The following is a 12091-nucleotide window of genomic DNA, read 5'->3' as shown; positions in this document are numbered from 1 at the left end:
GGTTAGTTTTTTATTAATGAACACACTTATTCATCAATCAATACATGAATTTAAATAGTAGTAACTGATATTTATTGTTGAACAAAAGGCCACCGACCTAGGGTCCTTCAGCCTTTTAATTTACATTTTTTTTATACTTAAATATAATACATTTTATAACATATAATATTATTTAATTGGTATTCAAAATTTTTAAAAGTGTTTGTGTAGGGTGTTTTCTTGTTGACTTATTTATTCTATCGTCATGGTATTGTTCAATTATATTCTGATGTTCAATGAGTTTAGAATGAAACTTCTTGTTGAGTCTCTTAATTCTTTCATTTATCTGTTCAATTCCTGTCTTTTCATATAAAAGTTGGTTAGGGGGATTATGTAGAATATTATTTGGATGTCGCATTCTTGTTATTTTTCTCAGGGCTGCTGTTTCTGCTACTTGTAGATTTTTCATTGCTCTGGATTTGCAGTTTGCATACAGTGGGTGAGCATATTCAATCAAGGGCCTGCAAATTGCTTTATATATTTTTGCTGAGGTTTGTATGTTGATTCCTTGTGACCTATATGTTAATTTGGCAAAATATGTGGCTCTGGAAATAGTCTTTTTCTTTATCATCTTTGTGTGAGCATTAAAGTTGTATCTGTTGTCAATTTGAACTCCTAAATATTTTATAGTTGGTGACGGTTTTATATTGATTCCATTGATATTTATAGATGGTGAATTTGGGCTGATTAAGTGATCAAAGATGATAAACTGAGACTTATTTGGATTTGGTTTCAATCTCCACTTGTGGAACCATGTTGTGATTGTATTTACTTGTTCTTGTAGGTTTTGTATACAGCCTTGTATTGTTTTTTCATGTACTATCAATGTTGTGTCGTCAGCAAATTGTAGCAGATATTGATTTTTAGATGGATTGGTGTACATATCATAACAATAGAAATTATACAGTGATGACGAAAGTGGAGATCCTTGAGGTGTGCCTTGATATGGACTAAAGTGGTTGGAAACAGTATTATTTATTCTAACAGTTAGTTTTCTGTTTTCTAGGAAATGCTGACATATCTTTATTAGGTAGTAAGGGCATTTTGTTTCATTCAACTTATATAAAAGTCCTCTGTGCCACACACTGTCAAAGGCTTTCTGGATGTCCAAGCATAAGGCAGCAGATCTTGATTTTCCTAAGGTTGAGTTTTGTACATTAGATATGAAAATTGAGAGAGGATGGTTTGTTGAATTATTTTCCTTGAATCCAAACTGAAAATTTGGTATATGTTTGTTTATATGTACATCTAGCACCTTCTTTATTAATTTTTCATAAAATTTCCCTAGTACTGGAAGCAGGGTGATAGGTCTGTAGTTTTCAACTTTTCGGTTATCTGTATTTGGTTTATGTATATTTATTATAGTACCTGTTTTCCAAATTTTAGGGAATATGCTGTTATTCAAACAATACTCATAAATTTCCCTCAGTTTCTTATGTGTACTCTCTTTCAGTGCTTTGACAATGGACCATGGGATGTTGTCGACTCCTGGTGTTGTATTTTTAGATTTATGAAGGATTTGGTAGTAATCTTCTTCATTAATTTCAATTGACTCACTATTGATGTTACTAGCCTTGTTAAAATAACTCTCATACCATTTATTTACCCTGTCGAAATGATTTTTATCAAAGTTGACATCTTCATTCAGTTTAAAGGTGTTCTGATAATGATTTGCAAATAATTCACATTTTTCCTCATCTGACTGATATTCTTTCACATTATCTTCCAGTGTGGGAATTTCATAATTCTGTTTATATCTAGACAGTTTGTTGACTTCTTGGAAAAATATTTTACCTTTGTAATCATTGATCTTATTACAAATTGTTATCCAGTTATGTTCTTTATACTGTTGTATCATTTTGTGAATATTTTTGCTGTAATTATTCAGGTCTTTTTTGAAACTAGGGTCTCCGCTTATACGATATTCTCTGTACATTTTTCTTTTATATTTGATCATTTTAATGATATATGGAGGAAGTTCGTGTATGAATGGATGTCTTGAAATCATGGGTGTGTGTTTTTTTACACTATCGGATAAGGCATTGTTGAATCTTTCTATATATTCTTCATTTAAAAGTACATTTTCGTTCACTTCAATGAATGTTTCTACTTCCTTGTTTACTTTTTCTATTTTGCATTTGCTGTAATTAGGTATAATCTTTTTCAGTTCTTCTTTTGGTTCCATAATCAGGTCAACCTCAACAACCATTGCCAGATGGTCTGAGCCCAAATCGGGGGTTAATTCAATTTGCTTAATATTCTGTTTTATATTGTTAGTATAAAATATTAAGTCAGGAGTACTATCTTCATTCTCATTCATCAAAAATGTTGGTGGTGTTTCAGCTTTGATGAACTGTTTGCTTTTCAAAAAGTTGTTGATTTGTTGTTTCTTGGCTTTGTTCACGTTGAAGTCTCCTATTATAATAGCATATTTGCAGAGGGACGCTTTTATGAAGATACTTTCTTCTATCTTGGATGAAGGGTGAATATATACAAGGAATATATGTAATTTTTCTTTTTTGAATGGTATAGAGAAATGGGTGACTTCATTCAGCGGATTGTTGATTATTGGTGAATTAGCTTTTCCACATCTTAAGCTTGGATGACACTGTACAAGGCTGCCACCTCTCGTATTTTGTATTTGGTGTCCAATCTTTTGAAGTATTGTCCAATTTCGGTATTGTGTGTTGTCTGAATTTTTAATTTTTGCTTCAACAAACATTGTGCATGAAATATTGTTATGTTCTATGAAATGGTTAATCAAGTGTTTTTTTGGAATATAACTGTTTATGTTGTTGTATAGCAGTTTAATTGTCGACGTGAATTTGACTGTTGTTCTTGCTGTTGATAGGTTCAGTTGGGGAGGGTTCTTCTGGATCTTCCAAATCAAACATCAGCACATAAAATCTATTCCCTGTAAACACCACTGTTGTATCTACATTATATTGACTTATGAACCTCTTCTTGATTTTATGTAAGAGTTCATTTCTATTGGTGTTTTTTGGTTTGTTGAGTTTACGGCAATATGTATTTACTATGTCATCATGTATTGTTATGTGGGTATGTATTCTTGTCATTTTCTTCTTTAGATCTTCTATTTCTCTAGTTTTTTCATTTATATTTTTAACGTTGACGTTTGGGATGCCTTCGATTGGTTTCTTTGGATGATTGGGACATTTTATGGACCATGCTAAGTGATCTTCAGCATTGCAAGAAGTGCATTTTGGAGTGTTGGTCGACTTACATTGGGACATTTTATGTGGTCCCTGGCATTTTGAGCATTTAGGTGGGCTTTTGCAATTTTCAGTTGTATGGTCAAACATCAAGCATTTGCTGCAGGGGATAGGTGTTGGTTCTGGTGCATGGCTGGGGAACACCATGTAGTGTCGATTCATATAAAATAGACCATTATTCAGTAGTGTCTCAAATGCATTTATTTCTCCTGTGATAATTCGAATGTATCCTGTTGGGGAACTGTGTATTCTTGAGATAATTCTTTTACAGTATCGATGTTGTATTCCCAATGTAGTTAGACGTTGACTTATTTCTTCATCCTTGATGTTCTTTTCTACTGACGCTATAACCACTGAATAAGTTTGTTGAGGTTCTTTTCTTTCGATTATTTGTTTTTGGTTTTTAGTTTCTTTGTAGCTTGTAATTTTTTTTTCTGATTTTAATTCATTTAGGGCTTTTTCCAGTTTCATTTTATCATTATTTGATTTTATAAGAAATCCCAATTTGGTTTTCAGAACAACATCTTCTGAATTCGGAAATTTGGAGTTCCACATGATCGCCATTTGGATTCAATCTATTTCATTATTTTCAGGAATAATGTAAAATAAATTGGAGTATTCTGTGAATTTAATTTCATTCATCCTTGGTGAAAAGTATTTGTTTATATTTTTTGTTGGATTGTTATTTATTTGTTGTTGGGTTGTTTTTTGTGTTGTTCCTGTAGCATTTATTGATGTCACATTATTCATGTTATCTATTTCCATGTGTTCAGAGTTGTTTTCATTTGTATTTGTTTCCCTTATTAGTTGTGGTTGTTTGAATATGACATCTGGGGATTTGCTTTCATTTTTCTTCTTTGCAGTAGTAGTTTTGATAGTCTTCTTCTTTCTCTTTTTTTTGGAAGTACCTTCCTGTAAATCTTTTTGTTTTTCTTCATCTCCCTCCGAAGTCCCGTAGGAAGTGGTACCGCTAATCTGAGACATTTCAGAAAGATAGAAATCCTCAAATTTTGCAGCGTTCGCCGAGATATTAGAGTCAATTTTCTTTGTTTATCTTTTTATTCAACAGCTGTCAATTTATTCGCTAACAATTTAAATTCTTATCAATGAGAACGTAGATTATAAGTACATGTGTTCAGCATGAAAGCCAGACACAGACTGAATTTAAATATAAAATTCAAATTTAAAGAAAAGAAAGAACAGTTCGTTACTCGAAGAATAACTCCGATTCATTGCTGGCATTTGTTGGTACAGGAGGTGAAGTATTGCTGTAGTATAACTATAATGTGCTAAATTACTTGGAACACTAGATTGCTGTGATCTATAATCGTGATACCTGTCTCATGTGACCAGTAATTGCTTCGTTGTGGTAACAGGTTTCGATGATTTTTATATGACGGTTCTTGGATGAAATTTTTGGTTTTGCAAAGATAAATACCAATTTTGGTATGAATCTGGATTTTTTTGAATCTCTTTAACGAGCGACAAATAAAATATCTTCATCGTCATCTCCTTTTGGTTCCGATAAAATTTTACATGACAAACTTTGCTATAAAATACTTGCAAATCTTTCGTCCTCAGAACCAATACAAAGACAGGACTCTTGAAAGGCAGAACTTACTTTATTGGCTATAGAAGCCTATAGAAAACATAGTCTATTATAATGAATATAACAAATTAATCAAAGCTCCTGATCCAAACTTAACAGACTTCATTTTCTTTACCTCTCTCATATAATTTTCTCTCAAACTCTTCCATTCATTCTGCAGAGATGACGCTGAAAAAAACAGATTTTGGAAATAGTTGACCAGCTTTCTATTAAGGTATTATGTTTTTTTTTCAGATATTTGGCCACAGGATGTTCACTCGGAATATTAAGCAACGATTTTAGAATTGGCAAATCTACTGCGGCCACTATAATACCATATGTATGTGAAACTATTTGGAAAGAATTGAGACCCATTGTTATGAGTGAACCAACGAAAGAAAAGTGGTATGAAATTTCCACTATAATTGAAAATAAATCAAAGTTTCCCAATTATTTGGGAGCCTTGGACGGGAAACATAATACGGTTAATCCAGCCTGAGAGGTTCAATGTATTATAACTATAAAAATTATTTTTGACTAATTTCAATGGCGCTAGCAGATGTAAACTATTGTTTTGTATGGGTTGAGATAGGTGCATATGGTAAAAACAGTGACTCAGGTATATTCGAGAATTCTTCATTGAACAAAAAGCTGACAGAAAGGTCATTAGACCTACCTGAACCGAAGACATTGTTGATACAAAATAGACCAACGATGAAGCGTTTGGCATGATGGAGAATCTAATGCGGCCTTATGGGGAAAAAATATTCATTACCCGTTTGACATTAACACGCCGTGATGTCGAATGTTTATTTGCCATTATGTGCAATAAATGGTGTCCGTGAAGTTAGCACTCACTTTTTCGAATATCAAGAATTTTTTTTTGCATCGTTAGTAACTCGTTAGTAACTATTTGTAACACAATAATTTTCGTTTGTACCTCAAGGATACTGGTAGAAAAACAACGCATTTCGCTGGGGTGCTAACTTCACGTTTTTTTTCGATTTTTTCAATTTTTTCCAAAAAAAAATATATTTTTTTTTTTTGGAAGTTCATCGTTAGTAACTGTTTTCTACCAGTATCCTTGAGGTACAAACGAAAATTTTTGTGTTACAAATAGTTACTAACGAGTAACTAACGAGTTACTAACGAATGCAAAAAAAAAAAATCTTAATTTTTCCGGGAAAAATCGAAAAAATCGAAAAAAATCGAAAAAAATCGTGAAGTTAGCACCCCAGCGGAATGCGATGTTTTTCTACCACTATCCTTGAGGTACAGAAGAAAATTTTTATGTTACAAATAGTTACTAACGAGTTACTAACGAATGCAAAAAAGAAATTCTTGATTTTCGAAAGAGTGGGTGCTAACTTCACGGACACCAATAAATGGTGTATTTTACATAGGCCGTTAGATTTTAACACCTGTTTTACAGACAAGATCCTGAAATCGGTATGTACACTACATATCTATGTCAGAATGAGAGATGACTATAATTATTTAGATACATTTTATTCATTGGAACTCGCGCAAGCGCGCTCATCTTAAAGCGCTGGCGCAGCGTTCAACGCGTGCGTCATAAAAACGCTGGTTGACATGTGTACGCTTCAAATAAAATGCATGTACTTGCAAACGCGCGTTGAGCGTGAGCGTGTAAACGTGCTCTGAAGTATGAGACAGCTGTTGAACACTGATTTGTTTACGTTCCACTTGACAGTTTGGTTTTGGCGCGATCCAGTTATAGCAAGGTCGTGAGGCTCGAGTGCGCCGAGCTCCGGGGTAACACGCACCTGACTGAAAAGCACTTTAACATTTAGCTTTATCTACGGACGTAGTGCCCCTCCGTTTCCAGCGAAATTCAAATCTGGCACCGTTGATCAAAATTTTGCAATAGGGTTCAGACCTCCCCGTCTACCTTCATATAATTGCTTAGTAACACAAAAAAATCAAACGAATCGGTTCGAAGATGTTGATGTTATTGGCGCGTAAAGTTCAGTTGGGTTCAACAGTGCACCAAGTCCGTAATCAAGTTACTTTCGAACATGGCAAGTTCTTCCAAGAAAATTCGTGTTGAAGACCCTTGTTTCGAAGAAATTGCTCTAAAACGGTTGAGTTGAGAAACCAGTGAAAACAGTTTTAGGTACTGACAACTTGGACGAAACTGCAGTTGATTTAGAATGTGAGAATGATTCACAATCAGAAAAAAGATCTCGAAAGGAACTGAAGAAAGAAATAAAAAATTGAATTATTTTTGCTTTTAGTATAGGTTTACATATAGTAACACTGTATACCTATGTTTATTTGTAACTATTTGGTTTTTTTATAAGATAACGAAAAAATAAGAATAGGGGTGTTATATTGTCCAGCCAGTATATGTTATCTTTATTCATAGGATATGTATTATTTTGTATCAGCACATGTTTATGTTCTGCTGTGAAATAAATCAGTATCAATTTAAATCTCGTATGGTACACTCGAAAGTGATCACATAATGGACTTACGATACATAATTCCTCAGATTGTGTTTCATCTATTTTGTCAGTTGAAACTTGTAAAACTTTTTCTTTAGGTGAAGAGATGAGATTATATTCTTTCTCCCTCCCAATGGCAGATTCAGGTTCTCCCTCCGAACCTAATAACTCGTTATTGGAATGTGTCTGCGATTGCAAGCTCATCTCATGTTCTTCGCTTATCGTTGCTCTGCAACAATAAACTTCATATTGGTTTTCAGTATCGGTTTCATCGGAAATCTCCTTTCTCACTTTGAAGTTGAGAATCCAGTTCGGTTTTTCATACCGACTCTCAATGTCCCTCTTTGTTACAACGGTAGCATTTTAGTTTATGCATCTGTTGAACTTTTGGTGTCTTCTTTTCAATTTCAGACCTCTTCTCAGCCTCTAATCGAGAGATGAAAGTCTTGATCTCGTCTAGATTCATTTCTTGGTTTGAGGTCTGTCTCCTGATCAGATCTGCATTTCGAAGCTCGATCTGATACAATTCGAAACAGGACTATCAAGTTTTCAAGCATCACCACCTCGTACATGTACACCTTACTTCAAAAGCGGTATCACGCACTGCAATGAATACCTGTTGAGTTAGGTATGGCCATTGTACAGGTGAAGGATGAATACTCGAATCCTATAATATCCCTAGCTTACCATACTGCAATTCTTGTATTTTAGTGAAATAAATAATTCCCCAAATTTTTCATCAAGCATGATGGAATATATTCTCACAAAATATCTAAATCTCTGGGTTATGTATGTGGAATGTGAAACATCCAATTTTACATCCTCCAAGTGATGTATGTATAATCTCCAAATCTACATGCTCCAAGCTTGTAGGTGTTGTATGTAAAATCTCTAAAATTATCCAATCTAAAACAGACAGTATGTTATCAGAATATCTGAAGTTAACATAATCTCAACCTCTGAATAGAGAAACTCTAAAATTTTCTCATCTGAACCTCTCAAATGAAGTATGTACAGGGTGGGCAAATAAGCGAGCTAAGCGGCTATATCTCAGGATTCACTCATCGTAGAGACTTGCGGTAAAAAATTTTACCACTAAAGTGTACAAGAGAACACACTGGAAATTATTTTGAAGTTCATACCTCTACCGCTAGGGGGCGTAATAGCTACCGTCGAGTAGAAAAATGAATTTTACTCGAAAATGTTTCATATGAAGTTGAAGACAAAATATCATCACTGTAATCCTTGGAAAATTATCTATCTTTTTGAATTGTCACTTCCGATTTTACGACATCAAATAAGGATAGGTGAAAGGAAGAAATCTGACTGATTGAAACGCCTGTAACTTCAGTATGGCTCAACATTTTTGAGCAAATTGGATCTCGTCTGAAAGATAATATCTTGTTGATTGAGGACAAAATATAGTCATGATAAATTTGTTTTGCTGCTTTCGATAGGGGGCGCTAAGTCAGAAGTTCATTGTTTTGTTCATTTTACTCCAAAATTTCAAATGTAATGATAGGATTTTCTCAACAGAAACAGAAGTTCCATCAAATTTGCATGACAACACCTGAAGATTGCAAAGCGATAATTACATGCGTTCTGAAGTTGTGGCCAAAAAAAGATATTCTTCAACTGATGCACTGCAAAAATCAAATTGTGTTTTAAGTTCTGACAGTAACAGAAATCCCATCAAATTTGTATGAAAAAACCAAAAGGTCGCAAAGCGATAGCTTCAGGGGTTCTGGAGTTATGGACGAAAAAAGATATTCTTCAACTCAACAACAATTTTCATTGAATTTCGACAATATTTCACAAAACTTGACTGAAATAGACAAAATATCGTCTAATACTCGTTGCAGAATGTAATTACAACACTCATTTCGCATTTGTGTTTGAATAGGAGACCATTCTGCAACTTGTTTTAGAATATACTATTCTAACTCCCATGACAAATCTCAACTTATCTAACAGAGCCATATGCCCCTTTTGGAGCCGTATCTTAAAACGTGCATTTTCTTTTAATTTTCAGACAATAAAATCCACTTTTTAAAAATCTGATAAAATATATTGAGGTCATCAATATGACGTTTTTCAAATAATTCCTTCGAAATTGACAACAATTATACGTCAATAACTATACAATTGAAAGACTTCTTTAAAACATCGGTCTATTGTCCATCTTTGAATCTTCTATAGACATACAATTTTTTCAATCATAAAGACCATCTAAAGAAGATCTATGGTGTTACATAATTTAGAGGTTATGGATATCCATGATATTTCGATCATATATATAATATCAGATTTATCAAAGTAAAATGTCAGAATTCTACACAACTTTTTCACTTGTAATCCAGATTTTACGTAGATTATAGATCCTCCGTCAGCTCGATTGCGACGGTAATAATAATCAGTTAGAAAGTTTCCAGGAATTGACATCGATTTCATTACTTCAGAACTACACCAATTTTCAGCAATACTGACAAAGTTAGGATTATTCTCTGCCAGGAACAACTCGATGATGTCCAATTTGTTGGATATGTATTGGACGTTTAACTGCACAAGTCTCAAATTTTCATGTTTGGTTATCTCTAATCTACTGGACGATTCACTTATTTTGGTTGAAAAATCGATGGATATTTTTTTTCTCATAGAACCTTCCTTTCACAGGATAACTAATTTGAATTGGCCATAGATATTCCAATGATATTCCAATTCAAGGTTTTCATATCATGTAATATGCTAATTTTGAATGCAAATCCACAGGGTGATATTTTTTCTGGAAGGGTGCCTGATTCTTTCCTTCAGAACAATTGTTTGGTGAACCGCTAGTAGTTCAGAAAAATGTATCAGCTCTCTATAGTCATCCTCAGGAAAATACAAATTACATGTTATGAAGATCCAGCTAGTAACCTGTAATCAATGAATTATAAATTTTGGTACTTATTTTACCCACTCTGTAGGAGGATTAATAAAGATTTGATAAACTGATATAAGTATCAGTAAATAGTACGACACACTAGAAACACTCTGTATCTCGAAACCAAAACGTTTGCGGGCTCTTATTCATGGTCCTTTTTTCTTAAAATTATCCGAGGAATCTCTCATTTTCCTTCGTAACTCTAATTTAGTAACATCCAATATAATATAAGGTAAGAACAACCGATTTGGTAAAAAAAATTATTTCGATTAATTTGGTTCAAACTTCGTTATCAAACTTCTTTTTTCACATTATGAGTAAACGTTGTCGAAAAAAATTTTTTTTCGAATTTTTTGCAATTGCAAACATACAATTATTGTGGTATCATATTATATTCGTTCGAATTGATCCATATCTACCTTTCTAACCAGATTTTTTTTGGTAATTGAATTTTTTAATTTATCATATGTTGTAATGATATTGCATAAGTTCAATTCTATCGCGAATAAACTCAGAGTTATGAATTTTTGAAAATTTCATTTGTATATTGAGTTCGAACCCCGTTGCCTGGAAATTTTTTTACATATTCATTTTATTATATGGTTTTTTCATATGAGATGGAGTATTTTGTGATAAAAGAGGAAATAATAAAACTCAAACTGCCCGTGAGTAGAGAGACCAGTTGTGACAATAACGGCATTTTTGAATGACTAATTTCTGTTAATTTGTTATATGAGATGTAAATTCAGAATACAATGACTCAAATTTCTTCGTTTGTTGTGTTTTTTCAGAGGACCAAAGAGCCAGCGATTATAATGCCCTTATTTCCCAGTTGGTTCAACGATATTTCCGAGAGAAGGACACGGTTACAACAACAAGTGAAATCGAAGAACTTCGCCAAGAGATCAATGAGCTCAAACTAGCTTGTAAAGATTTGATCGATATCATCACGTCTAGATAATTAATATTTGAACTAAAATGAGTTGGAATATTTTATAAGTATTAAGTATAATAAGTGTATACAAATCACGATGATGAATGAAGTTTTAAACAAGATTTCCATATGTGATTTAGTTATTGTCTTTCAACATACCTACTCATACCTAAGAGAACAGGAGAAACATTGCTAAATATATACAGGGTGTTTCATTTTATATCGGACAAACATATAAAGTGTGGTCAGTTATCTATAACCCTTGAAGTTACAATTTTTGGTCAAATGATAGTTTTTTTGAGTACTCAATTTAGAAAAGGTATAGAACCTTGAAAAAATCCAAAATAACGGATAACCTGCAACGTTTAAAATTTGTTTCCTCGGTTGTCAAATTGAATTCCATTTTCTGAATGAATTCATTTTTCTTAGAATTTCTGTGAGAAAATTTTTTCAAAAATTGAACAAAAAATTTTTTAACATGTCTACAGCGAAAAAAAAATTCACCCGAAATTGATTAAATTTCTCACGATTAAACTATCATTTGGAATGTTTCGACAGTGCAATTTCAAAATTTTGGCCTTCATAGCCCAATCAGTTCTTTTTTTAAATTATGTTGAAGTTGAAATTTGGATGGCCGTTATGAAAGAACCGTTCGATATTTTTTCATTTTGTTTTCATATTCGTGTTAGGTATAAAAAAAGTATAATTGTGAATTTTCATCCATTTCGGGTGTAATTTTTTTTCGATGTAGACATGTACAAAAAATTTTTGAAATTCAAGTTGATTCAAAAAATCAAATTCAATTTGACGACCGTGGGAAACAAATTTCAAACGTTGCAGGTTTTCCGCTATTTCAATTTTGTTTTTTCAAGGTTCTTTGCCTTTTCTGAATTGAGCACTCGAAAA

At 33.0% G+C, this 12091-nt stretch overlaps 1 protein-coding gene across 4 annotated transcripts in view; it reads left to right on the top strand.

Annotated features, from left to right (window-relative positions):
* Positions 1 to 11307, top strand: part of LOC123677938 (short transient receptor potential channel 4-like) — a 39655-nt gene extending 28348 nt beyond the window's left edge. For 2 of the 4 annotated variants that reach the window (XM_045614674.1, XM_045614675.1), the window contains exon 3: positions 11043 to 11307. In XM_045614674.1, the coding sequence (XP_045470630.1) occupies positions 11043 to 11212 (170 nt within the window). In that variant the 3' untranslated portion in view covers positions 11213 to 11307. Of the gene's footprint in view, positions 1 to 5115; positions 5266 to 11042 lie in introns of all 4 variants that reach the window. The other 2 variants (XR_006747159.1, XR_006747160.1) reach the window with 2 other exon arrangements.
* The last annotated feature ends 784 nt before the right edge of the window (positions 11308 to 12091 follow it).

The sequence above is a fragment of the Harmonia axyridis genome, chromosome 4, assembly GCF_914767665.1.
Source record: "Harmonia axyridis chromosome 4, icHarAxyr1.1, whole genome shotgun sequence".
NCBI lineage: Eukaryota > Metazoa > Arthropoda > Insecta > Coleoptera > Coccinellidae > Harmonia > Harmonia axyridis.
The sequence above is the reverse complement of the archived record's forward strand: the minus strand, read 5'-3'. Positions and strand labels throughout refer to the sequence as shown.